Raw genomic sequence first — 26290 nt, 5'->3', positions numbered from 1 at the left:
GTAAAATGTGCCTGTTGGAAAACTGGCCCAAGCACTCTGTGTACAATTTCCATTGGCACTTTCTGCTGTTTCTGCAGTACAAGTCCCACATTATTGTGTCACTAGTTAGAGCAAGCATTCTTCTTTCTCTTGTGGTGTAATTTTTAACCTTTGCATGCAAACCCATGTGTAGTAATACACACAGTATTACATGTTGCATTTGTGTCTATTTAAAGGTACAATTTGGTAACATCAGGAGACCTGTCTAGGCAGCTTCAGAGCTGACTGCAGCCTCTCAAACACCTTTCAAAGTTCACACATGCTTAAGCATCTTTCTGAATACTTTAGTTATTGACATATTCATGCAATGACTCCTTCAGTGGTGCTATCTGCCACTGAACGACATTTTCAATCCAAACCTCTCTGATGAACAATGTCAGTTCAGGTTTCCATGGCTCATGTCACTGAACTAAAAGGCTTTTAGTCAATTCTTACATGTCACTACCATCACTACAGAGGTGAATGACACAGCAACTCTCCTCTACTTTGTCACATCTTTCCAAATGGCTGCAGCAGATCTCTGCAATTTCTCACAATTTACTGCTCACCACACCATCAGAGGAATCAATCAGGTATTGTATTCACACAGAGTTGGGTTAGACAGTTAGGATTTCAGTGATAACCAAGCGACATTCCAATTGCTGAGTTGCTTTCTGAGGCATGTTGATGGGGCACGTTTCCTTTAGAACTCACTGACCTTTTCTTATCATCTGAAAGAGTGCCCATTTCCTCAATGTCCAGCTGTTTCAGGATTGTCCAAAGATTTCCCAGATGGGGAAAGCACATATGATGTGTTCATCTTCAGGTAGATCAAACTGCCAGAGATTTTCTACAGTCAGTAATTTCCAGAGGGATGGATCTACGGGCGGGGGTTGGGTGGTCAGAAAAAAAGAGCGACCAACAGCTTTCCCACTCCTCAGACCAGTTCAGAATCCTTTTGCACAGCAATTAAGCTCCATAAGGAGAGTTACGCATGTACCACTGTGGAAAATGCCACTGAAAAGCCTCTGAAAATGAGGCTGCAGAGCCTGCACCTGGGCAAGCCCTCCTATGGTATATTCTCACCATTTCCTTGTCTTCTTCCACCCACCTATCTCTGTCTCCAAACTTCACCCATCCTCCTCACCCATCTGCCCATCATCCTTCAGCCCTCTTTCTATCATCTACAGGCCCCCATCTCACCCTCCCCCTCTCCTTATTTCACCGGCTGTCTCCCCTCTCTACTCTCTGTCCTGATGCAGAGTCTTGATCAAGAAATGTCGGGATTTTGTCCCTTCCACAGATGCTGCTCAACCTTCTGAATTCCTCCAGCAGTCTGATTTTGGTACTGGAAGGAATTTACAGCTGGACACAGGCTGCTTGCAAATAAATCCTTGATCCATCTACTGAATCCATGAGTAGAATTCCAGCAAGCTGGCTTGCTGAGATAGTTTTTGCCTGTGTAGGGTCACCTGGCATATCATTAGGGGATGTGAAATTTATTTATGCATTACTCAAATGAGTGGGGTTTCTCACAGCTGGGAGGAACAGTTGGATCCACCTTCAGCCAGGCAGTTCTTATTGATAAATCTACAGTTTCTCTTGGGATCTCTGGCTAACAGGGCACGTCTCCTGGATTTCACTCACTTATAGAAATGCCAAGTTCCTTTCAGTGAATCTGGGGGATCTCTCCTGCAGCTTTTCCCTCCTCTACACTGGCCATTATGAGTCATTGCTGCTGTCTGGTTGGAGTGGGCTGATGGCTGTGTGGGTGTCAAAAACGATCAGAAGCTGTGTTCAATTGAACCTGGTCTTGAAAGGAACTGTCCAAGGTCTCTCACTTCAGCAAAAGATTCTGGCTGCAAGCCACCATAAACCCTGTTCTTACACAATCTCATGGAGTTTTATTTTCAGGCAATCTGATCAGTCGTTAAGAAACCGGGAAAGAGCAAAGTTCATGGAATCTTGAAGTCATACAGCACGAAACTACTTCTAGGCAACTTGTCAAGCAATCATATTATCTGTTATGCATTTCAGTCTGATTGTGGGTAAAGAATTGTCATGACAACTATAACTTGGAGGATTTATTTTGGCCTCATTGACTGGGAAAAATGTTTCATGCTTTATGATTTGAACATAATAAAGTAGAATAAACAATTAAAGGGGAAAACATACTTAAATAAAGGAGTTGTGGGAAAAGAAAATAAATAGGCATTTTTGTCATCAGAATGCCAGTTTTACGATATTTAAAATATGGCATTATATATCCTGAAAAACAGGAATTGGTGATATATTCTGACATAAATCTGGCACAGATGTAAAGGGCCAAATAGCTTCCTTCTGTGGTTCTGCAAAGCAAGGTTATAGTAATGTAATGCAGTCTTATAGGGAGCTCCAAGGATAACATAGTAATCTTGGGAGAAAATTATCACAAGCTGTCCAAATGATTGTTTTGTTTAAGTATCAATCTTTCTCTCATGATTTTCATGTATAATTGTTGCTATAGAATTACAAATGATTAAAACAGGTTTGGCTGGCAAAACAACTTCCAAAAAGTAGCAAGCATAAATAAGCATCCACAAACTGAGTTGAATTTTATGATATACTAACCAAGCAAACTTGGTGGAAAGATTCAAAATCCTGAAATAACAGGCTAGATTACATCACATTTTTAAATGACATTCAAACATGATTAATCTAACTGAATGGTTTACTTACACTGTCCATAAATTAATCTTCAAGATGTAAGCAAACAAGTAGGAGAACACAGTATAGTTTATAAGTAAAACATTGCAGATGCTGTAAATATGAGAGGCCCTCTGTTGGTCAGGGCCAATCATGGATATTGTGTCCCAGCTGTCTATGTGATACACAAGCCAGGGCAGTACGATATGGAGAGCAAGCTGCTGCCCATGGAGCAGGCTCCCCCCACTCCATGCAGCGGATGAATCCAAAGAAACAGCAGAGACCGATACGGTTTGGCACCAGCAGCATCGTAGGAGGCGGCCATCAGAGTCGACACTGATTGACCCTGACTGTCTTCAGGGCTCCAGCTCCAGATTTTTCCTTGGGGTTTATTTCAAAGCATTCCCCACAAGTGGGTATAGCCGCAAGGCAGCAGAGGTTTGAGATCAGAGTTTTCCTTCCAAATGATCTGCCAATCAGGGCTGATGAGCCCCATCTGCCCAAAGTGCCTGGTTTTAAGGCACCAGGAACCTGCCTTTTTCCCCTCTCCTATCAGTAGAAACAGTTCTGCTGGGCTTAGTAGCTAAGCCACACATGGAAACCAGGAGTGGGACTTGGTTGTCAGAGGTTATTTGAGCTTTCAATAGGTACTACCACCACTGGCTATAACAACCATAAAGAACCAGAAATATGAAATAAAAGCAAAAATACTAGAGGTACTCATAAAGTCAAGGCTACATCTGAAAAGCAGAGTAGATTTCAGGTCAATGAGACTTCATCAGGACTGAAAAAATGGAAAAAAGCCTATAATAATGATAATTCAATTGAACCGTGAAGATTCACAGTTTCCTATTTCATGTAGCATTATAGAAGCTAAATGGTTATCAATTACAATGAATGAATCACCATTGTTATTACGAATAGAAATTAAATCTTGGGGTGCCATGGTTGTATAGCAGTTGGTGCGATATCATTACAGCTCATGGCGTTCCAGTGTTCAGAGTTCAATTCCAGTACCAGCTGTAAATGAGTTTGTACATTCTCTTCATGAACCTTGTGGGTTTTCTTCAGGTTCTCCAATTCCCTTCCACAGTCCAGAGTCAATTGGTCATTGTAAATTGTTCTGTGATTAGACTAGTGTTAAATAGGTGGGTTGCTGGGCAGTGTGGCTCTTTGGACTTGAAGGACCTGTTCCATATCTGTAAATAAAAAAAGTAAAAAGAACCTTATCTGTACATATTTACAATTTTAAAATTTCACATTATATTGTCAGTGAGAGAGAGATTATAATACAGGAATGTAACTCAAGACAAAGATCAGTTGTGATGTTTAATCTCAGTTTACTAGACCATAATGTAAACTTCTCTCTTTTTACTCTAGTTAATGAACTGGAGACACTACTCAGATCTCAGAGTGCACTCACAAACAAATTGAAAACAGAATGTCACACTTTAAGCCAAAAGCTACAAAAGATCACAGAAAAAAACAGGTAGGTATTATTCTGGCTTTGTATTAAATCATGATTTATGGTCATTGCTAAAATTAGAAGCAATTTCTAACCACCTCAGTGTTGCTTTTGTAGGATTTGTTTATTTACAATTGTTTATATAGACCTTTGAACAGCAAGGAACAGGGCTTTTCCCCCACAATGTTGTGCCAAATTTATTAAATTAGTAATCAAATGCCCAGCTAAAACTAATTCTTGCTGCAATGTCCATGTCCTTCTTTTTCCTATACATTAATGTGCTTAAGAGCCTCTTGAACGTTTCTATTGTATCGCCTTGGGATTCTCTTTAATCCTGCTTTGCAGGATTTTTCAAGGCCCCTCCCTTCTTGAGTTCTTTTCTGGTTTCTTTATAATCCTCCAGGGTTCTGTTTAATTTTAGCTTCCTAAGCTATACAAATATTTCTTTTTCTCTTTTTGACTGAATTCACCACTTCACTCGAGATCCAAGGTTCCCTTACCTTGCCATCCTTGTCTTTTCTTCTTACTGGAACAAAGCTGTCCTGTATCCTGTAGCCCTTTCACCAATCAACTTCCCAGCTCTTTACTTCATCCCCTCCCCTCTCCCGGTTTCACCTATCACATGCCATCTTGTACAACTTCCTCCCCTCCCCCTACCTTCTTATTTTGACTCCTCCCCTTTATTTTTAGTCCTGATGAAGGGTCTCAGCCCAAAATATCGATTGTTTACTATTTTCCATAGATACTGCCTGGCCTGCTGGGTTCCTCCAGCATTTTGTGTGTGTTGCTTTGGATTTTCAGCATCTGTGGATTTTCTTGTGTTTGTCCTATATCCTTTGCAGTTGGTCTTTAAACATTCTCCACTTGTCAGATTTGACTTGCCCAAAAACAGATGTTCCCAAGTAATTAGTTACCATTTAAGACTCTTGCAGGTTACCTTGCTCTGATTTAATACTATATTGTAAGGTTCATAGTTACCTATAGCTATATTAAAATTCATGAATTTGATCACTCTTGCCTAACTGTTCTCCCAGTAATAGGTCAGTCAATTGGCCAGGCTCATTACCCAACAAAAGGGAGGTCCATATGCCCCTCCTCTTGTTGGACTATTTATATATTGATTTCAGAAACCCTCCTGGATGCACCTAACAAATTATACCCCATGCAAACCAAGCACTAAGTCTATATTAGGAAATTTGAAGATACCTATTGTAACAACCCTGTTGTTTTTACATCTTTCACTAAGCTGGCTACATATCTGTTCCTCATTGTCCTGGTAGCAGTTCGGAATGGGTAAGTCTGTAGTATAAACCTAACAAAATGATTATCCCTTTCATATTTTTGAGTTCTACCCTTAAGACTCAATGGATGAGCTCTCCATTATGCCTATCCTAAGCGCAGCTGCAATATTGTCCCTCATTAGCAGTGCAATTCCACCTCCCCCTCCTTCTCTATCTCTTCTAAAACATCAAAACCCTGGAAGATTAAGCATCCAATTCTATCCCTTTCTCAATTAAGTCTCTATTATGGCCACAGCATCATAGTTCCATGTACTGATCATGATGATGAGAAGTTAACTTGAGATTGATAGATTCTTGTCAACCAAAGGTATTAAGGAAAAAGGGGAAAAAATGATCAGATATAAAGACAGAAAAAACTCAAATAGCCTATTGTCATTTTAAAGTTTTTACAGTCTCTAGTATATATTTCCTGTATTACCTCTTTCATCTGTTCTATATTGGTCTCGTTGACTTGTTTCATTTTCAATGACCACAGATTTGCAAATAACATCCTAAAATTTATCATTCGTTCATCATGTGCCGTGTCATATGATGTGGGCAATCATGGGCTTTTCATGAGGTTTAAGTTAGCTGTAGGTAAGTATGGACGTTGCAATGTAGTATTAAATCAGAGCAAGGTAACCTGCAAGAGTCTTAAATGGTAACTAATTACTTGGGAACATCTGTTTTTGGGCAAGTCGACTCTGACAAGTGGAGAATGTTTAAAGACCAACTGCAAAGAATAAAGGACAAACACAAGAAAATCTGCAGATGTTGGAAATCCAAAGCAATACACACAAAATGCTGGAGGAACTCAGCAGGCCAGGCAGTATCTATAAACAGTCAATGTTTCGGGCTGAGGCCCTTCATCAGGACTAAAAATGAAGGGGAGGAGTCAAAATAAGAAGGTGAGGGGAGGGGAGGAAGTTGTACAAGATGGCATGTGATAGGTGAAACCGGGAGAGGGGAGGGGGTGAAGTAAAGAGCTGGGAAGTTGATTGGTGAAAGGGCTACAGGATACAGGACAGCTTTGTTCCAGTAAGAAGAAAAGACAAGGATGGCAAGGTAAGGGAACCTTGGATCTCGAGTGAAGTGGTGAATTTAATCAAGAAGAGAAAAAGAAATATTTGTATAGCTTAGAAAGCTAAAATTAAACAGAAGTGCTATTCCATTTTATTTCTGTTGCTGATGTCCTTTTCCTTCTTTTATGTTGAGAGTAATATTTTGAATTTGCTTAACAATATACCCAATATTTGAAGCTACAGTGTACTGTACTTATCAGTTCTAGACTGACAAGTTCAGAGTTTTCACAAGCTCTCTCAAAATGACCAACAATGCTTCACCATCCCCCCCTTAATTCTCTGTACAATTAAGCCTGAAAGGGATCTGCAGATTATTTATGGATTGCCTGTGCAACATTGAGTTTTATAGTATACGTTGATCTCCAGTATATTCATGTATCTAGCTTTCTAGCTATTCATGTATCTGATACCATGGCCTGTAGAAATCTGTTCAACTGTAGTACAGCACAGGATATTTGGAAGATCCAACCATAGAACATAGAACATGCACTACAGCACATAACAGGCCCTTTGGCCCACAACTTTGTGCCGACCATGTAACCTACTTTTGAACCTGCCTAGAATTTCCCTATTGCTTAGCCCTCTATTTCTTTAAGCTCCATGTACCTATCTAAGAGTTTCTTAAAAGTATTGTATCCACCACTATCACCGTCGCTGGCAGTGCATTCCACACACCCACCGCTCTCTGTGTAAAAACTTACCTCCGACATCCCCTCTGTACCTACTTCCAAGCACTTTAAAACTATGCTGCTTTGTGTTAGCCATTTCAACAATGGGGAAAAGCCTCTGACTATCCACAGGATCAATACCTCTCATCATCATATACACCTCTGTGAGGTCATCTCTCATTCCCTGTTGCTCCAAGGAGAAAAAGCCAAGTTCACTCAACCTATTCTCATAAGGCACGCTCTCCAATTCAGGCAACATCCTTGTAAATCTCCTCTGCACTCTCTCTATAGCATCCATGTCCTTCCTGTAGTGAGGAGACCCGAAATGAACACAGTACTCCAAGTGGAATCTAATCAAGTCTTATATAGCTGTAACATTACCTCACGGCTCATGAACTCAATCCCAGGGCTGATAAAGGCCACACGCCATATACCTTCTTACAACACTGTCAACCGACACAGACCCCAAGATCTTGCTGATCTTCCGCACTGCCAAGAGTCTTACCATTAATATTATGTTCTGTCTTCAAATTTGATCTACCAAAATGAACCACTTCACACTTATCTGGAATGAACTCCGCCTGCCACTTCTCAGCCCAGTTTTGCATCCTACCAATGTCATGCTGTAACTCTGACAACCCTCCAGACTATCCACAACATCCCTGACTTCTGTGTCATCAGCAAACTTACTTACCCACCCTTCAACTTCCTCATCCATATCATTTATAAAAATCACAAAGAGGAAGGGTCCCAGAACAGAACACCACTGGTCAACGTCCTCCATGCAGAATATGAACTATCTACAACCACCCTTTGCCTTCTGTGGGGAAGCTGATTCTGGATCCACATCCAAGATAATGCTTATTCTATTCACTGATTGTTCCAAGATTGATGCCATCAATACCTTGTACTTTTCTAAAGTTTGCTTTCCACCACATTTTTTCTTTAACTACGATTATTCTAACCCTCCAAGTGTGCCCATTCTTTAGAAAATTGAGGCAAACAAAAGCCAGAGAGAAACAGCCTAAGCCTGACAATGAGCTCTCTGTAAGCTCGGCTGACCGGTTATAGATCCATCCCAGGCAAATCAGAAGTATGGGAACATCCAGTTTGCAGATAGATAGGTTACCATGGAATAAATTGAAAGAGAACTAGGGGTACTGGTTTTCCTGTGTATATCAGGAGTAAGTCATAAGAAGCTAAAAAATGAATATGGTCCAAGATTACATTGTCTTACCAATTGTATTCAGGCTCCAAGAGCATGTTTGCAAAGCTTTGCACTTGGAGCACTTTCTGGTTTCAAAAGGCTGAACTGTTTAAAAATTATAACTATTACTCATCTGCTTGAAATATGTTTGTGGGTTGTTAATTTGTGCTTTTAATTTAGCAAAGTAGAGGAAGTAAGCAAGAGCAGTTGACTGGCATTACCTTGGAATGGTGAGCCACCATAACAAACCACCCTCCCGCCGGCTTGGTCCACACATCCATGTGTCAATGTCACCAATGAACCAGTGAGTTGGACTCACAGTATAATACATTGCCAATATCCAAAAGGGTCTTGTGATCACAACAGAATATCTAAAGCAATCACCCGCACCATCCACTTGCTCTATGAAGTCTGCTCCAACCTGATGGCCAAATCCTTGCAGAAGGCAGGGACTTATTAACTATGAGGCATGCCCTTCATTCCACAAACGCTAATACTTTGAAAGCCTCACGTATATAGATACTTTGATAAAGAGATAAGTCATGACCCTGGCTGAGTAGCTTTCAAACCTGCATGAGCTCACAATCCATACAAAGAAATTCAAATGAGAAGGAATTTCTTCAGCCAGAGGAAGGTGAATCGTTGCTACGGGCAGCTGTGGAGGACAAGGTTTATAAGTTCTTGATTGGTAAGGGGGGATCAAAGGTTACAGGGAGCAAGCGGGAGAATGGGTTTGAGAGGGATGATAAATCAGCCATGGTGGAATGGCAGAGCAGACTCAATAGGCTGAATGGCCTAATTCTGTTCCTATGTCATATGGTCGAAAACTTAATCATGCTGTTAAATAATTTGACAAGAATTGAACATAATTAAACATAAAGGCTATTCAGTGAAAGCAATTTGTATTTTTAAGTAATGTTTAAAGATATTATTTTGAATTTTTAATCATCTGTTCCATCTCCTTTCCTCCTTTCATTCATTCTTCAGAATTGCGAAGGGGATTAAAATCCCTTGGCAAAAAAGAATTGAAGTAATTTAGATAGTAAATTTTAACATTGTAAGTTATGTATAATCTCTCATTATGGCTGTTCCTCTCCCTGGAAGCGATTGAACTAATTGAACCTGCTCCAGCTCTAGCCTGGCATGATCTCTGCCAGCACATTTCCCAGCATAACTACTGAAGAACTGCTTGAAGTTGGTACTCTACCATTTCCTTTGCAAGGATAGCATGCTAAGGCAGTCAGAATGCGAGGAAGTTTGCGTGTTCCATGTTAACTCTGGAGTTATAAGAATTATATGAAGAAATGCTTTCAGCTATTTGAGAAATCCATTTGGGTTAATAATTTTAGAAACACAGGTAGAATGTGTGGATAAAAACAGTAATATGAAAGCATGTGTTTAGGATACACAGCAGGAGTGTTTCTTTAAAAAGTAATCCAATAGTTGGTTTGTCGATAGGTACAATTAAGGCTAGTATACTGGGCTAAATACAATAATCGTCAATCATTTGTGATCAATTCTGGAAAGATGAAATCAGGTAAACAGAAGGACCATTCTTAATTTACATGAATTTTCTGACATCAGACCACAAACTAATTGTCCTGTAGTGATTTCAACATCTCAGTCTCAATTAAAACTTCATCACCCTATCAAGAATTTCTTCATTATGTCCTTTACCAAGGTTTTACAAACAAGTTGAAGTTCAAATTTAATTGTCATTCAACCACACACATGAATACAGCCAAACGAAACAGTGTTCCTCAGGGGCCAAGTTGCAAAACATAGAACCAATAGTCACACACAGCACATATAATCACAATAACAGAAAAACATTGTTACCAAAAATACATAAAAAATAATAATGTAGCTCAAGTCCCTGAGTGTCATGGCCTGTAGATTGTTGGTGCGTGGATGTTGTCCTGGAGCCATGTTTCTGCAAGGAGGGCCTGCAGTGGTTCCTCATATCACGCAGTGTAGCCACAGATGAACACTGGAGGGCCACACTGACAGAAGGGACCAGTCTCCAACCCAGCGGCACACAGCCAGCACCGGTGTCTCCTACCTGGACAGCCGCAATAGGCGATGCTGAGGCACCAAAACTGAGACTACGCAGCTCCCCCGCAGTCAATCTCACCAATGAACCAGTGAGTTGGACTCACAGTATAATACATTACCAATATCCAAAAGGGTCTTGTGATCACAACAGAATATCTAAGGCGATGACCCGCACCATCCATTTGAACCATGCACCGCCACTGATGGTGCTTTCTTCCCTAGGTGGCTGAAGAAGGCTGCAACATGGTGAGCAACAAGTCCAGGTCTGCCACTCTCTAGTGGGGTAGATCAGCAGTACTTGATGCTCTTGATAACCAGCAGTGTCTTTCAATTGTAAAAAAAAAGGCATAAAAAAAATGAACAATTGCACTTTTGGTCGAACTCAGAAAGGCTGCTGTGTCCGAGCACGCCACCATCTTATCAGCGACAGTTCAGTGGCTCCTTCATAAATATATTTCTGTTAAAATTTTGAAATCTTTACTCCATTAATCAATCATACTTTGTTCCAATATATTGTTACACTTTCCCTTTTTTTTAATTGTTCACAAGCACTAAAGGGATCACAATCCTAAATCTATATTCCATCAGTCCCAGCTCACACCCTCCTATTCATTGTTTTTGCAAACCTTAATTATCATTTGGTCTCCTTCATTGTAAGGAAATCATTTTACCTTCCCGACAAGCAAAAGCTTCTCTCCTAGAGTCTGGCACCGTGAAAGATTCAGCCTCCAGCTGCTGGCTTGGCTGTTGAACAGGAATGGTTAAAAAGCCCAGGGCTTCTGAAAAGAAGTGATAGAGATCATCATAGCTGCAAGGAAATCTTCCACACAGTCTGTTTGTAACAGTAAGTGGAAAAGGTTTGCCATCTGGTGCCAAGATCATGGACAGGATCCCGTGCTGTGTAGGATCCTTGTGATTCTCGACTATTTGGGTATTCTGGTAGAATCTGGACTGCAGCCCAGTTTGATCAGAGCACACACAGCAGCTTTCCTAGTGTTAGTATAAAGGAGCCAGGTGGGTGTTCGTCCTATGCTGTCACAGTTTACAAAAGGAGTTTGGAAAGTCAGAACTCCATGTAAGTTCTTCACTTCCCTGTGTGAGCTAAATCTTTCTTTCCAGGTAATTGAATTAATTTTATCCCCCTTTTCCCTCTTGTAATCATTCATCTGGATCATGCGCACTCCCCAGATGAAGGCCAGGATGTGAATTTCTTCCTGGATCTTCACTAACTCCCCTCTGTACCCAGCCACCAGGAGATGTGTGAGTGTGACTCAAGGTGACAGGTCTGTCTATTTTCCTTCCTTCCCTGTGGAGAAGCACCTGTCCCTCTCTCAGTGGTTTTCCAGTGTGGCCCCACTAAGGAACAGATCATAAATTCACCCTGGGGTAGAACTGCTCTAATGTGTTTTCAGTTTTATTACACATAGTAAATGCAGTAATTTTCTATTCCATTCCACACCCCCCCCAACTCCTCCTATCTCAGCTCTTTCGTTACAATATGAGAAAACCTTGGCATGGCTTCATCTTACACTGCTTTGCAAAGCAGAAATCCAATCCACTGCGTGGTTCCAACATTATTAGGCTCTTGTAGCCTTTTTTGTGGCTCATGGAAAGCATGCATTCCTGTTTGGTGAATGCTAACTTTTAGTAATGAATTCATTGATTTCATTGTAGCACTCTGAATTATTTCACAATGTTAATCAGTTTAAAAACAATCTCTGCAACCTCTCATATGACCATCAGACATAGGAGCAGAATTAAGCCACTCAGCCCAACAGGTCTGCTCCACAATTCCATCATGGATGATTTAGTATCCCTCTCAACCCCATTTTCCTGCCTTCTCCCCATAACCTTTGATGCTCTAAATAACCAAGAACCTATCAACCTCTGCTTTAAATATACCCAATGACTTGGCTTACACAGCCATCCATGGCAATGAATTCCATAGATTCACCAAAAAAATTCCTTCTCATCTCTGATCTAAATGGATGGTTTTCTGTTCTTAGGCTGTGCTTCTGGTCCCAGACTAACCCACTACAGGAAACATCCTCTCCACATCCACCCTATCTAGTCATTTCAATATTTGATAGGTTTCAATGAGATGTCCTCTCATTCTTCTAAACTCCAGTGAGTACCGATCCAGAGTTATCATACATTAAACCTTCTATTCCTGGAATCATTTTTGTGAACCTCCTTTGATTGTGAACATCTTTTCTCAGATAAGGGGCCCAAAACTGCTCACGATATCCCAAAGTCCCTCTGCACCTTTGATTTTTTAAAATTTTCTCCATTTAGAAAATAGTCTTTGCCTTTATGCCTTCTACCAAATTGCATGACCATACACTTCACTACACTATATCATCTGCCGCTTCTTTACCTATTCTCCCAATCTGTCCAAGTTCTTCTGAAAATTCCCTGCTTCTTCAACACTACCTGCCCATGCACCCATCTTTTTATCCTCCACAAACCTGGCTACAAAGCCATCAATTCTGTCATCCAAATAACGTGAAAAGAAGCAATCTCAACACTGACCTTTGTGGAACACTGCTAGTTAACGGCAGCCATCCTGAAAAGGCACCTTTTATTCCACACTTTGCCTCCTGCCAGTCAGCCAATCTTTGTCCAGGATGATTTCCCCTTAAGGAAACCAGGCTGATATTGGCCTACTTTATCATGCGTGTTCAAGTACCCTGAAACCTATCCTTAATAAGGGACTCCAACATCTTCCCAACCACTGAAATCTGGCTAACGACCTCTGCTGTTTGTAATGTATATAAATGGCTTGAATGAAAACATAGATGGGTGGGTTAGTAAATTTGTGGATGATACCAAGATTGGTGGAGTTGTAGATTGTGTGGAAGACTGGTGCAGCACAAATATAGATCAGTTGCAGAAATCAGCTGAGAAATGGCAGATGAGCTTAACCCAAATAAATGCGAGGTGTTGCTCCTCAGTAGGGCAAATGCAAAGAGACAGTACACTGTTAAGGGCAAGGTCTGAGAAGGCAGGTGTTTGGAGTTGAGTGAGATCCAGGATCAGCCACGATGGAATGGTGGAGCAGTTCCGATGGGCAGAATAGCCTAATTGTGCTCCTATATCTTATGGTCCTTAAGAGTGTTGCTGTGAAAAGAGATCTTGGGATCCAAGTTCATAGCTCCTTGAAAGAGGCTACACAGGTCAATAAGGTGGTTAAAAAGGCTTATGGAATGCTTGCTTTTATTAGTTGAGACACTGAGTTCAAAAGTCAAGAGGTTATATCGCAACTTTATAAAACTCTGGTTAGGTGTTATCTGGAGTATTGCGTACAGTTCTGATCACCCCCACTATAGGAAGGACGTTGAGGGGGCAGAAGAGGTTTAGCAGGATGCTGCCTGGTTTAGGGGGCATGTGCTATCACAAGAGGCTGAATAAACTTGGGTTGTTTTCTCTGGAGCAGCTGCAGCTGAGGGGGGATCTGATAGAGGTTTATAAGATTAAGAGAGGCACAGATCGAGAGGACAGAGAGTATCTGTTTCCCAGGGTTGAATAATACCAGGGGGCCTACATTGAAGGTGAGAGGGGGTAGGTTCAAGCAAGAAGTTTTTTACTCAGAGCGTAGTGGATACCCAGAATTCACTTCCTGGTGTGATGATAAAGGCAAATATATTAGAGGCTTTTAAGAGATGTTTGGAGAGGCACATGGATGTAAGGAAGTTAGAGAGATATGGACATGGTGTAGGTAGGAAGTGTTGGTGTTTGGGATTTCTGATTTGCTTTTTAGCGGTTCAGCACAACATTGTGGGCTGAATGACGTGTTCCTGTGCTGTACTGTTTTATGTTCTGTGTTCTTGCCTATAATTTTCTTTCTTCTGCCACCTTCCCTTCTTGAAGAGTGGAGTGACATTTGCAATTGTCCATTCCTCCGGAACCATTCCAAAATCTAGTGATTCTTCAGAGGTCATTGCTAATGTCTCCAAAATCTCGTCAGCTATCTCTTTCAGAACCCTGGCGTGTAGTCCATCTGGTCCAGGTGACTTATCTACCTTCAGATATTTCAGCTTTCCAAGCATCTTCTTAATACAGGCCGTCCCCAGGTTACGAAGGTCCGACTTACAGACAACTTGTACTTATGAATGGACTGCCATAAAGCCTATTATATTAAAAATTTGTTGGCAAAAGGAAGGAGAACACCATTGGCCATTTCACATTGCCAAGTCACAAGTCAGATCACATTGCCCTTAACACTGAGTATGTAACTTTGTATTTGGCTTAAGTTTTTCTTAGCAAGATTCAGCCTGACCCCCCCCCCCCCCCACCTTTTCCAGTCAGCACTGCCCCCACTTGTCCCATTTAACCTGTCTCAGTGCGGGTGGACTTTAGGACCTGGGGGAGCTCAGGACCCGCTGCCCGCGGCTGCTGCTGAATCTGCAGTGTTTCTGTTCTGTTGACAGACGCGGTAAACGAGTTAAAATTATGGATCGATAATTCCCATCCCATGTTTATTTCACTCTCCACACAATGATCAACAATTGGAACAATTTTGAAGAATAAAGTGAGAATAATGGAGCATGTGAAAGGCCCTGCCCCGATGAAAGCTTCAATTATTACGAAGCAACGCAGTGGTTTAATTATTAAAATACATACATTTCTTAAGTGTTTTCTATGCATAGAAAGGTAAAATATATACTATATACTGAGACAAACACTTGACTAACTGACGCTAAGTAAGACCAGATGGACCTGTTCTGACTTACGTACAAATCCGACTTAAAGACAGACTTAGGAACGGATCTCGTTCATAACCTGGGGACTGACTGTAATAGCAACTACACTCATTTTTGGCCCCTGACACTTGAATTTCTGGCATACTGATAGTATCTTTCACAATGAAGACTGACTCAAAATACTTATTAAGTTCATCCGCCATTTCTTTGTCCCCCATTACTAACCCTCCAGGATAATTTTCCAGTAGTCCAATATCCGCTCTCATGTTTCTTTTGCTCTTTATATATCTGTAAAAAAAACTTTGGTGTTCTCTTTTATATTTTTTCTTGACAGTGCTGCCTTACCCCTCTGTCAACCTGCCTATCCTTTTGATACAAGGTGTATACTTGGTTATTAAGCTCCCATTTGTAACCCTTTAGCCATAACTTAGTGATGCTCACAATGTCATACCTACCGATCTCTAACAGCACTACAAGATCATCTGCCTTATACCATATACTGCGTGCATTCAAATATAACATCTTCAGTCCTGTATTCACTCTTTTTGATTCTGCTTCCATGTTACACTGCAATTCATCCCACTAATCTCAATTTTATCCTATCATCTGTCTGTCCTTCCTCACAGTCTCACTACACAGTGCACCAACTGTCCCATTCTTAGCCCTATCACTCCTGTTCCCATCCTCCTGCCAACCTAATTTAAACTTTCCCCTTTAGAAAACCTGCCCACATGGATATTGGTCCCTTCTCAGGTTGAAGTGTGACCTGCCCATTTTTGTACAGGTCATACCTTCCCCAGAAGAGATCCCAATGATTCAGGGATCTGAAAGCCTGCCCCCTGTACCATTTCCTTGGCCACACATTTGCCTGTACAATCATCCTATTCCTGCCCTGACTAGCATATGGTACTGGGAGTAATCCAGAGATTACTATCTTGGAGTTTGTTGGGCTTGAAATTCTGCCCTGTGTTCGTTTAAGAAGAGAGACAACCAACACCGGAATATTACAAAACTTGGGTTTATTGCAGAATTCGTAACTGGCACAGCGAATCGACGGAGTCGCTGGAGAAGGCGCGTTCCGACTTCCCCTTACAATCTGCTCTTATTTATATCCCTTTTCCCCCCAGCACAACCCCCCGCTACATATTAGGTAATATCGGGCACTTGTGTCCATCTTATTGGCCCGACGCCATACACTTACGAGTTACCTGGTTCTTTTGTTTACTGAATCGCGTGACACTGGTAGTTTCGGTGTAGCGGAATCCCCAGTTTCGCTCTCCCCCTCCCTCGCATTACGTGAGCCACTCCTGACCTGTAATGGCAGTCTCAAATTAACCCTAACATTAACCCTAACAAGTTCCTCTTCTTCTGCCTCTTCCCTAACTCCCTATGCTTATGCTCACTGCACAGGACCTCTTCCCCCTTTCTCCCTACGACATTGCCACCAATGTGAACCACAACCTTTGGTTGCTCACCCTCCCTTTTGAGAATCTTCTCAAGCCACTGTGAGACATCCTGGTCCTCAAAGGTAGTGCACTTCTGGCTTTTCTTTTGCAGCCACAGAATCTGCTGTCTGTCCCCCTAACTACTGAGTCTCCTATCACTATCGCTGTGCCAGATTTTACCCTTCTCTGCTGAGCCTCGGTCACAGTGCCACTGGTCTGGCTGCTGCTGCTGCTGTTCATTCTCCCCCTCCACCTAGCAACAATTGCTGAGGGGAATGACCACAGAGGAACCTTGCACTGGCTGGTTACTCCCCTTCCTTCTCCTGGTGGTCACCCAACTACTATTAAAGCTTGCGCTCAGTGCCACCCCCAGTAAAAACCTCATCTATGAAGTTTTCAGCCTCCCATTGAGCTTAAAGCATCAAACTCCAGCTCCAGTTCTATGACCTTGTCGATCATGAGCTGAAGCTGGGTGCACTTCCTGCAGATGCAGTCATCAGGAAGACCATTAGGTATCCTGAAATCCCACATCTCAACAGACGGAGCATTCTACTGCCTGAACTTCCATCCTGCCTACACTTATTATGCCTCTAACTTCTGTCAAACTTCAGTACTACCCTGCACCTGTTCTTGCCGAAGCCTGTTGGGCCAAAGCTGACTACTCTAACTCTAATACTACCCTCCCCCCTCTGATCCCATCTCTCATCCGAGCCGGGTCTTTACCATTCCCTCCAACCTTCAACTCTCTGAGGCGGAGCGCTCTGTCCTCAGTAAGGGCCTCAGCTTTGTCCCCCTTCGCCTACACCTCAGCGAGTTCCGCGTACGCCATGACGCTGAACTCTTCTTCCGCTGGCTCCGTCTCCGAGCTTACTTCTTTGACAAGGACTCTCCTACTCCCACTGATGACCCCTTCTCCAGTCTTCAACCCTCCTTCTCTTCATGGACACCCCGCTCTGGTCTTCTGCCTGCTCTGGATCTCGTTGTTGCTAATTGCCAACGGGACATCAACCGTCTCGACTTCACCACACCCTGTTCCAATTCCAACCTCACTCCTTCCGAGCTCTCTGCTCTCCACTCCCTCCGCACCAATCCCAACCTCACTATAAAACTTGCTGATAAGGGGGGAGCCGTTGTTGTCTGGCGTACTGACCTCTACCTGGCCGAGGCACAGCGACAACTCTCTGATACCTCCTCTTATTTACCCCTTGATCATGACCCCATTAAGGAGCACCAGGCCATTGTCTCCTATACCATCACCAACCTTATCAGCTCTGGGGATCTTCCATCCACTGCCACCAACCTCATAGTTCCCACACCCCACACTTCCCGTTTCTACCTCCTACCCAAGATCCACAAACCTGCCTGTCCAGGTAGACCTATTGTCTCAGCTTGCTCCTGCCCCACTGAACTCATTTCTGCATACCTTGACACGGTCTTATCCCCCCTTGTTCAATCTCTTCCCACCTATGTTTATGACACTTCTCATGCTTTGAATTTTTTCAATGATTTTAAGTTCCCTGGCCCCCACTGTCTTATTTTCACCATGGACGTCCAGTCCCTATATACCTCCATCCCCCACTGAGATGGTCTCGAAGCTCTTCGCTTTTTTTTGGATTCCAGACCTAACCAATTCCCCTCTACCACCACTCTCCTCCGTCTAGCGGAATTAGTTCTTACTCTTAATAATTTCTCTTTCTCTTTGGCTCCTCCCACTTCCTCCAAACCAAGGGTGTAGCCATGGGCACCCGTATGGGTCCCAGTTATGCCTGCCTTTTTGTTGGCTTTGTGGAACAGTCCATGTTCCAAGTCTATACGGGTATCCATCCCCCTCTTTTCCTTCGCTACATCGACGACTGCATTGGCGCTGCCTCCTGCACGCATGCTGAGCTCGTCGACTTCATTAACTTTGCCTCCAACTTTCACCCTGCCCTCAAATTTACCTGGTCCATTTCCGACACCTCCCTCCCCCTTCTTGATCTTTCTGTCTGCATCTCTGGAGATGGCCTATCTACTGATATCTACTACAAGCCTGCAGACTCTCACAGCTACCTGGACTATTCCTCTTCCCACCCTGTCTCTTGCAAAAATGCTATCCCCTTCTCACAATTCCTCCGTCTCCGCCGCATCTGCTCTCAGGATGAGGCTTTTCATTCCAGGACGAAGAAGATGTCTTCCTTTTTTAAACAAAGGGGCTTCCCTTCGTCCACCATCAACTCTGCTCTCAAACGCATCTCTCCCATTTCCCGCACATCTGCCCTCACCCCATCCCCCCACCACCCCACTCGGGATACCTACCACCCCACCAGCCTCCAGGTCCAACGTATAATTCTCCGTAACTTCCGCCACCTCCAACGGGATCCCACTACCAAGCACATTTTTCCCTCCCCCCCCTTTCTGCTTTTCGCAGGGATCGCTCCCTACGCGACTCCCTTGTCCACTCGTCCCCCCCATCCCTTCCCACCGATCTCCCTCCTGGCACTTATCCCTGTAAACGGAACAAGTGCTACACCTGCCCTTACACTTCCTCCCTCACCACCATTCAGGGCCCCAGACAGTCCTTCCAGGTGAGGCGACACTTCACCTGTGATTCGGCTGGTGTGGTATACTGCGTCCGGTGCTCCCGGTGTGGCCTTTTATATATTGGTGAGACCCAACACAGACTGGGAGACTGTTTCGCTGAACACCTACGCTCGGTCCGCCAGAAAAAGCAGGATCTCGCAGTGGCCACACATTTTAATTCCACGTCCCATTCCCATTCTGATAATGTCTATCCATGGCCTCCTCTATTGTCAAAATGAATCCAAACACAGGTTGGAGGAACAACACCTTATATACCGGCTGGGTAGCCTCCAACCTGATGGCATGAACATTGACTTTTCTAACTTCCGTTAATGCCCCTCCTCCCCTTCTTACCCCATCCCTGACATATTTAGTTGTTTGCCTGTTCCCCATCTCCCTCTGGTGTTCCCCCCCCCCCCTTTCTTTCTCTCGAGGCCTCCCGTCCCATGATCCTTTCCCTTCTCCAGCTCTGTATCACTTTCGCCAATCACCTTTCCAGCTCTTAGCTTCACCCCCCCCCCCCCCCACCGGTCTTCTCCTATCATTTCACATTTCCCCCTCCCCTTACTACTTTCAAATCTCTTACTATCTTTCCTCTTGGTTAGTCCTGACGAAGAGTCTCGGCCCGAAACGTCGACAGCGCTTCTCCCTATAGATGCTGCCTGGCCTGCTGTGTTCCACCAGCATTTTGTGTGTTGTTACTCTAACACTGGCCCACTTGCACAGTGGCCTCTCCACTTAAACCTCACTTCTTTTTATTGGCCCTTGCTAAGTGATTATTAACTAAGCTCTGCAGACAAGTTCTGCCAGGCCCCACTCACTTTTTAAAACTGGCACATAACATCCCCAAAGAACTGTCTCCAACTCATTCCATAATCTGCCACTCTGCAGGCTCTTTTGGTTATAAACGATCTTAGGTTTGATTGAAGAATAACATTCACAGAATGTGGATGATGCTAGCTTACACCAATGTTTATTGTCCTGGCCTTACTGCCCCTAAAGTGGGTACCTCACCAGACAATTGCAAATGGTTGTGAAGGGTCAGTCATTTTGGGTGGGAGTGAAGGCACAAGAAAGAAGACTGAAAGAAACCACTGAGCTTAAAGTGATCCATTAATTTTTGTTTCTTATTATAAGGCCGACCCACCTAATCTGAATTCTAGGAAGTTTTAGGCAGTGACCATCTCTAACAAAAGAGTGTTTAATCATCTACTCTTGGTGTTCATTGGCATTTCTGTGTCCAGATTCCACACCGTCAATATTCTCGGGATCTCTGATCTGATTGATTCAGTCATATAAATATCATGAGAGCCGGTCAGAGGTAGGATATCCTGCAGCAAGCGGTTCGCCTTCTGTCACCTCAAAGGCTTCGATATCATCCTCTGGGTATGCTCAGTGGTTTCTTTCAGTCTTCCTTCTTGTGACTTCACTCCCACCCAAAATAGCTGATCCTTCACAACCATTTGTAATTGTCTGGTGAGGTACCCACTTTAGGGGCAGTATGGCATGATAGAACACCCCCATCCCCACCTACACAATTGACTGCAGCACCAACAATACTAAAGTTTGACACCATCCAGGGCAAAGCAGACCATTTAATTGGCACCCTGTCAACATCCCTAAGTATCCACTTCCTCCACTGTAAGTATACCATCTACAAAATGCACTTTGGAAAGTGTGCTACTCTGACAACACTTTCCAAATCTGCGACCTCTACCATTAGGAAGGGCAAGGAGACCAAATGCACGAAAACACCACCATCTGCAGGTTCCTCTACCAGTCAGACATTGTGTAGGGGAAACAGTGGTGGGGTGAAGGAGCCATGGTTCACAAAAGAGATTTAGTTAAGAGGGAGAAAGAAGCACACTTATGATTTAGGAAGCAAAAATCAGACAGGATTCTCGAGAGTTATAAAGTAGTCATGAGGGTGCTTAAGAAGGGATTTAGGAAAGCTGAAAATGGACATAAGAAGGCTTTGGACAAGTAGGATTAGGGAACCCCCAGATGCATTCTACATGTATGTGAAGAACAGGAGGATTACTGGAGTGAGAGTAGTATGGATCATGGATAAAAGAGGAAGTGTATGTATGGAGCCAGAGGAGGTAGGGGTGGTCCTTATTGAATACTTGTTTCAGTATTCATCAGTGAGAGGGACCTTGATGAATGTGAGGTCAGCATAGAACAAGCTAGAACATGTTGACATTAAGAAATATGCAGTTTTGGACCTTTTGAAAAGTATTTGGATAGATAGGTCCCTAGGGCTGGCTGGGACATATTCCATTTTACTACAGGAGCAAGGGAAGTGATTGCTGGCAATGATCTTTGTGTCCTCACTGTCTACAAGAGTAGTACCAGAAGATTGGAGGTAATATCGATAATCCTGGGAATTATAGACCAGTGAGCCTTACATCAGTATGGGAAAACTATTGGAGAGGCTTCTTGGAGACAGGATTTACAAGCATTTCAAGAAGCATAGTCCTTTCTGGCTTTATAAGTGGCGGGTTGTGCCTCACAAGCTGACTGACTTTTTATAAAAGTGACAAAACTAATTAATGAAGGCAGAGCAGTGGATGTGATACGTATGATTTTAGTAAGCTGTTCCACAAGGTTGTGCCGGCTGGTGGTGTAGTAGCATCAGCGCTGGACTTCAGGGCGGAATGTCCAGAGTTCGAATCCAGACAGCTCCCGTGCATGCTTTCCATCTGTACTGGGTTGAGTGTTGAGCTAGCAACTCGACCTCGTAAAAAAGAAATTGCCTGCTACAGAAACATCAACAGCAAAAAAGTTGATGGTCTATACTCTCTCGTGAGTTGAGAGGAAATTTCTTCTTCTTCTTCCTCCACAAGGCTCCCTATAGAAACATAGAAAACCTACAGAACAATACAGGCCACAAAGTTGTGCCGAACATGCCCCTACCTTAGAAATTACTAGGCTTACTTATAGCCCTCTATTTTACTAAGCTTCATCTACCTATCCAAGAGTCTCTTAAAAGACCCTATCATATCCGCCTCCACCACCGTTGCCGACAGCCCATTCCATGCACTCACCACTCTCTGCATAAAAAACTTATCCCTGACATGTCCTCTGTACCTACTCCCCAGCACCTTAAACCTGTGTCCTCTTGTGGCAACCATTTCAGCCCTGGGAAAAAGCCTCTGACTATCCACACGATCAATGCCTCTCATCATCTTGTACACCTCTGTCAGGTCACCTCTCAACCTCCGTCGCTCCAAGGAGAAAAGGCCGAGTTCACTCAACCTATTCTCATAAGGCGTGCTCCCCAATCCAGGCAACGTCCTTGTAAATCTCCTCTGCACCCTTTCTATGGTTTCCACATCCTTCCTGTAGTGAGGTGACCAGAATTGAGCACAGTACTCCAAGTGAGGTCTAACCAGGGTCCTATATAGCTGCAACATTACCTCTCGGCTCCTAAATTCAATTCCACGATTGATGAAGAGTAAGGCTCCCTGAATGGATCCCTGAGGCACTGAATTGAAAGACTTTGGAACATGAGCAAGGTATACAGTGTCCCGATAATAATATCTACAATTGGTATAATTCCAAAGTCAATACACAGTAGCATTAAACAATTAGGAATACACAGCAATATCTATGTAAATCTTCAGAAAGCCACAATACTAACCACCACTAGAATAGTCCGATAGTTCCTAGCAACTGAGAAATGAGCATTTTAGGCTATGCCTGTACCTCAGATTTTACCAGCTTGAGCTGAGAAAAGGTTAATAATAACATTAATAATAATACTGAAAACATGAGTTTAAAGAGTCCCCGAAAGTGAGTCTGTAGATGTGGAAAAATTTCAGAGTAGTGGTAAGTGAAGTTTTCCACGGTGGTTCAGGAGCCTGATAATTTTTAAGTTAATAACTGTTCATGAATTTAAGGGAGCCTTATCATTTCTGTACCTCCTTTACAATGTATTAGTGAGAAGAGGGCATAGCCTAGATCAAGGGTAAGCAACCTTAAGCACAAATGATTTTCTAGCATGCATTATTCATTAATTTGTGGCAATACATAACTAGATGTATTTAAATGAATAATTCTCAAATTTCAAGTTTTTTATGGCATTCATCTGGCCCACCGTCCGCTCATTAATACGCGATCCGGCCCACAGAGGCAAAAAGGTTGCCGACCCCTGGCCTAGATGGTGGGAGTCTTTGATGATGGATGCTGCTTTCTTGTGGCAGCATTCCATGTCAAGGTACTTAATAGTAGGGAGTGTTTTCCTCTGGAGTTAGCAGATCTTAGAACAGTGATCATCAAGGTCAGCTTGATAACAAGGAACTCAACTGAAAATCCCATCCATGAAATGGAAGTCAAACAGAATAGCCATACAGCTGCAGAACATGTATAAAATATCATTTGGAGAGCTGTGATGAATAAATTAAGTGTCACTATTATTGTTGACTAATTCTTTCCCCCTCCATGTATTTAGAAATTTGGCAGCACAGTTTTGTTTATATTTGATAGTTCTAAAATTACTTAGTTTAGACGAGCCAGATGCTCCAGCTTTAGCACTTGTCCTGTTTTGTGCAATGAATCATTGTTCTCAGAGCAGCTGAGTTTCTTTTCTTTGCTGTCCTGTATTTTGGAGATTATACAGTAGCTCAACAAGTCATTTGGACATTATCATATTGATTTTTAGACAGTGAGATTCATCTTCTCATCCTGCAAGCATATCTATTCTTAGATGAATTGCTTTACTCTTTAGCTCTTTATGACAGGAGAAGGCTTACATGATTTCAAACAATTTTAACTGTAGTTATCAAGCTATTCTTTGGTTATACAATGACTCAAATGAAGATAGAATGTTTCTGGCCATGCTTCAACATAATATGTTTGTTTATGAAAAAGATAAGGAAGCCAATAGCCAAAGAAAGGTGCTGAAAACGTTTGGCAAAAAGCCAGAAAGATAAGAATGCTTTTTAACATGGTAAATTATGATCTAAAACTTATCCCTGAAAACATGGTGTCAGCATATTCTTTTCAAAAATTTGCCACCTCGCTGTTTAAATAATCTTTCAGAGAACTGATACAGGTATGATGAGCTGAATTCATTGTTTTACTTTTCGGTGTACAATTCTTTGAGTTCAACAAATTAATTGTGGATTATCTGTAAATTATGTCAGTATTAAATGTAAGACAGTCAGATCAAAAATTGCTGTTACCTTACAATATTGTCTCAACATATGACCCCTACTAAGCCGGTGTGAATTAATCTAGCTTCTACAACACAAGTGTAGTTTATGAGTGGGAGTATCAACTAAATGCAGACTTGTGGCAAATCATTGCTACTGCTATGGTGTGAGCTTGTGTCTAAAAAACATTTGAAATAAAGAAAAGGAAATACAGGAAATATTCAACTTGTCAGACAACATCTTTAGAGAGGGAAACAAAGCTTTTATTTTCTGATTAATGACCTGTTATTAGAACTAATGGAAGGAAAAGAAGAAATTCTATTAGGGACTTTGTTGAATCTGGTCAGATTTAATCCACACAGTAGTTAGGCAGACTGGAGAGAATGAATGGTCATCCCATCTGCAAGGGTTAGCTTTGGATTTCTGGAATACAATCTGCACTGTTCTATTATTTGGTCTACTTCATATTAAAATAAAAACAGAAAATGCTGCAAATAGTCAGAAGGTCAGTATCTATGGAGAGAAAGACAGATTACTCTTCAGGTCATTGAACCTGAATTAGTTAATTTAGATCATCAGATTAGTTCTTCCAATCTTTTTTGAAGATCATTAGTTAAACCTGGCTGAGATGCCGTATTGTGTCCGTGTGCTCAACTGAATCTTAAAACATTTTTCAATATCGTAATAGCTATTTATGAATTTTCCAGAGTAACAGTTAGAATTATGAATAGTAATACATGCTCAAAAATGCACAATGTATTGAGAGTAATTGGGAAATTATTAGAGATAATCCTGAGGGATAGGCTATAGTTTAGGCCAGGGGTCACTAACCTTTTTTGCACTGCAGACCAGTTTAATACTGACAATATTCTCGCGGACCGGCTGACAGGGGGGGGGATTGGTGTTAATCACGACCGGAATATAGCTGATGTCAACTATATGTGGCTAATACACTCAATTTCATTTCTAAAAGGGTTTATCTAACAAATTTAATATTAAACACACAGTGCATATGTTCCTCGCATGAATATAGTGATAAGTCATTTATAAGTCACTTAAAAGTCAATAGCATCATAACATTTTAAGTAACGTTTGGATATTAAACACACAGTGCACATTTTCCTCGTATGAACATATAAAATCATTGCAACACACCAATATCGCTGAATCAGTGGGAGCCCTGGGCTTGTTTCCCTGCAACAAGATGGTCCCATCCAGGGGTGATGGGAAAGAGTGATACTCAAAGGGGGTTCCTTATGTCCAGTCTATTCTGCAATTTAGTTTTTGTGGCTCTCAGCACTTGCTTCTGTCCCGTTTGCTCACGTTCTTTCACTCAAAAAATTCAACGGGTTTGTCTTTAAGTGCAGGGTGCTTGGACTCAAGGTGCTAAAGCAGTTTTGAGGGCTTCATTGCCTCATTAGACAGCCTCCAGGCGCGAACTCCAGCCTCCCGCCCATCCGCCACCAGACGCATTGGCCAGGTACGGCTGCTCGTTGGTGGGATGAGAGGACAAGGTAAGGGCTGGAGGTCCCCGTGCCAGGGCCACAGCAGTCGCAGTCTGGAGAGAGTGACCGACCGAGTGAGGAGTGCGACAGGGCGCATGCCCGCCCTCCTTGTAGATAGGTTGGATCTATCGGCTGACGAAAGTTTGGCTCGAGGGATGACTTTCAGTAGATCGCAGCGAGGTAGCTGCTCTGCTACTTAGGAAACCCTGAACTCGAATTAGGTCGTCTGCGAATATTTTAGCACAGGGTTCCCCACGAACATTCGGTGTGCTAAACAGGTTTAGAGGCGGCGCCCATCTGTCTGTGCTCCAGGCCAGTAGCAACGGCACTTCTCGCCGGCCGCGTGAGGCAGCTGGTTACCCGAGGCCAGCCAGTGATCCCTTGCGCAAGGGTATCACTGCGTTTAGGCAACTGATGACCTCGTGTGCGTTCAAGTTCAACAGTCTGCGTGACAGGGAAAGA

The 26290-nt window shown here is 42.7% G+C and overlaps 1 protein-coding gene across 2 annotated transcripts in view; it reads left to right on the top strand.

The window, feature by feature from the left end:
• The window catches only part of sdccag8 (SHH signaling and ciliogenesis regulator sdccag8), a 415760-nt gene that overhangs the window by 273253 nt on the left and 116217 nt on the right, over positions 1 to 26290 (top strand). For both annotated transcript variants that reach the window (XM_073050489.1, XM_073050488.1), the window contains exon 15: positions 4084 to 4192. In XM_073050489.1, the coding sequence (XP_072906590.1) occupies positions 4084 to 4192 (109 nt within the window). The remainder of the gene's footprint in view (positions 1 to 4083; positions 4193 to 26290) is intronic.

The sequence above is a fragment of the Hemitrygon akajei genome, chromosome 7 (assembly GCF_048418815.1).
Source record: "Hemitrygon akajei chromosome 7, sHemAka1.3, whole genome shotgun sequence".
In the NCBI taxonomy this organism is placed as follows: domain Eukaryota; kingdom Metazoa; phylum Chordata; class Chondrichthyes; order Myliobatiformes; family Dasyatidae; genus Hemitrygon; species Hemitrygon akajei.
Note: the sequence above shows the minus strand (reverse complement) of the source record. Positions and strands in the feature narration are given on the sequence as shown.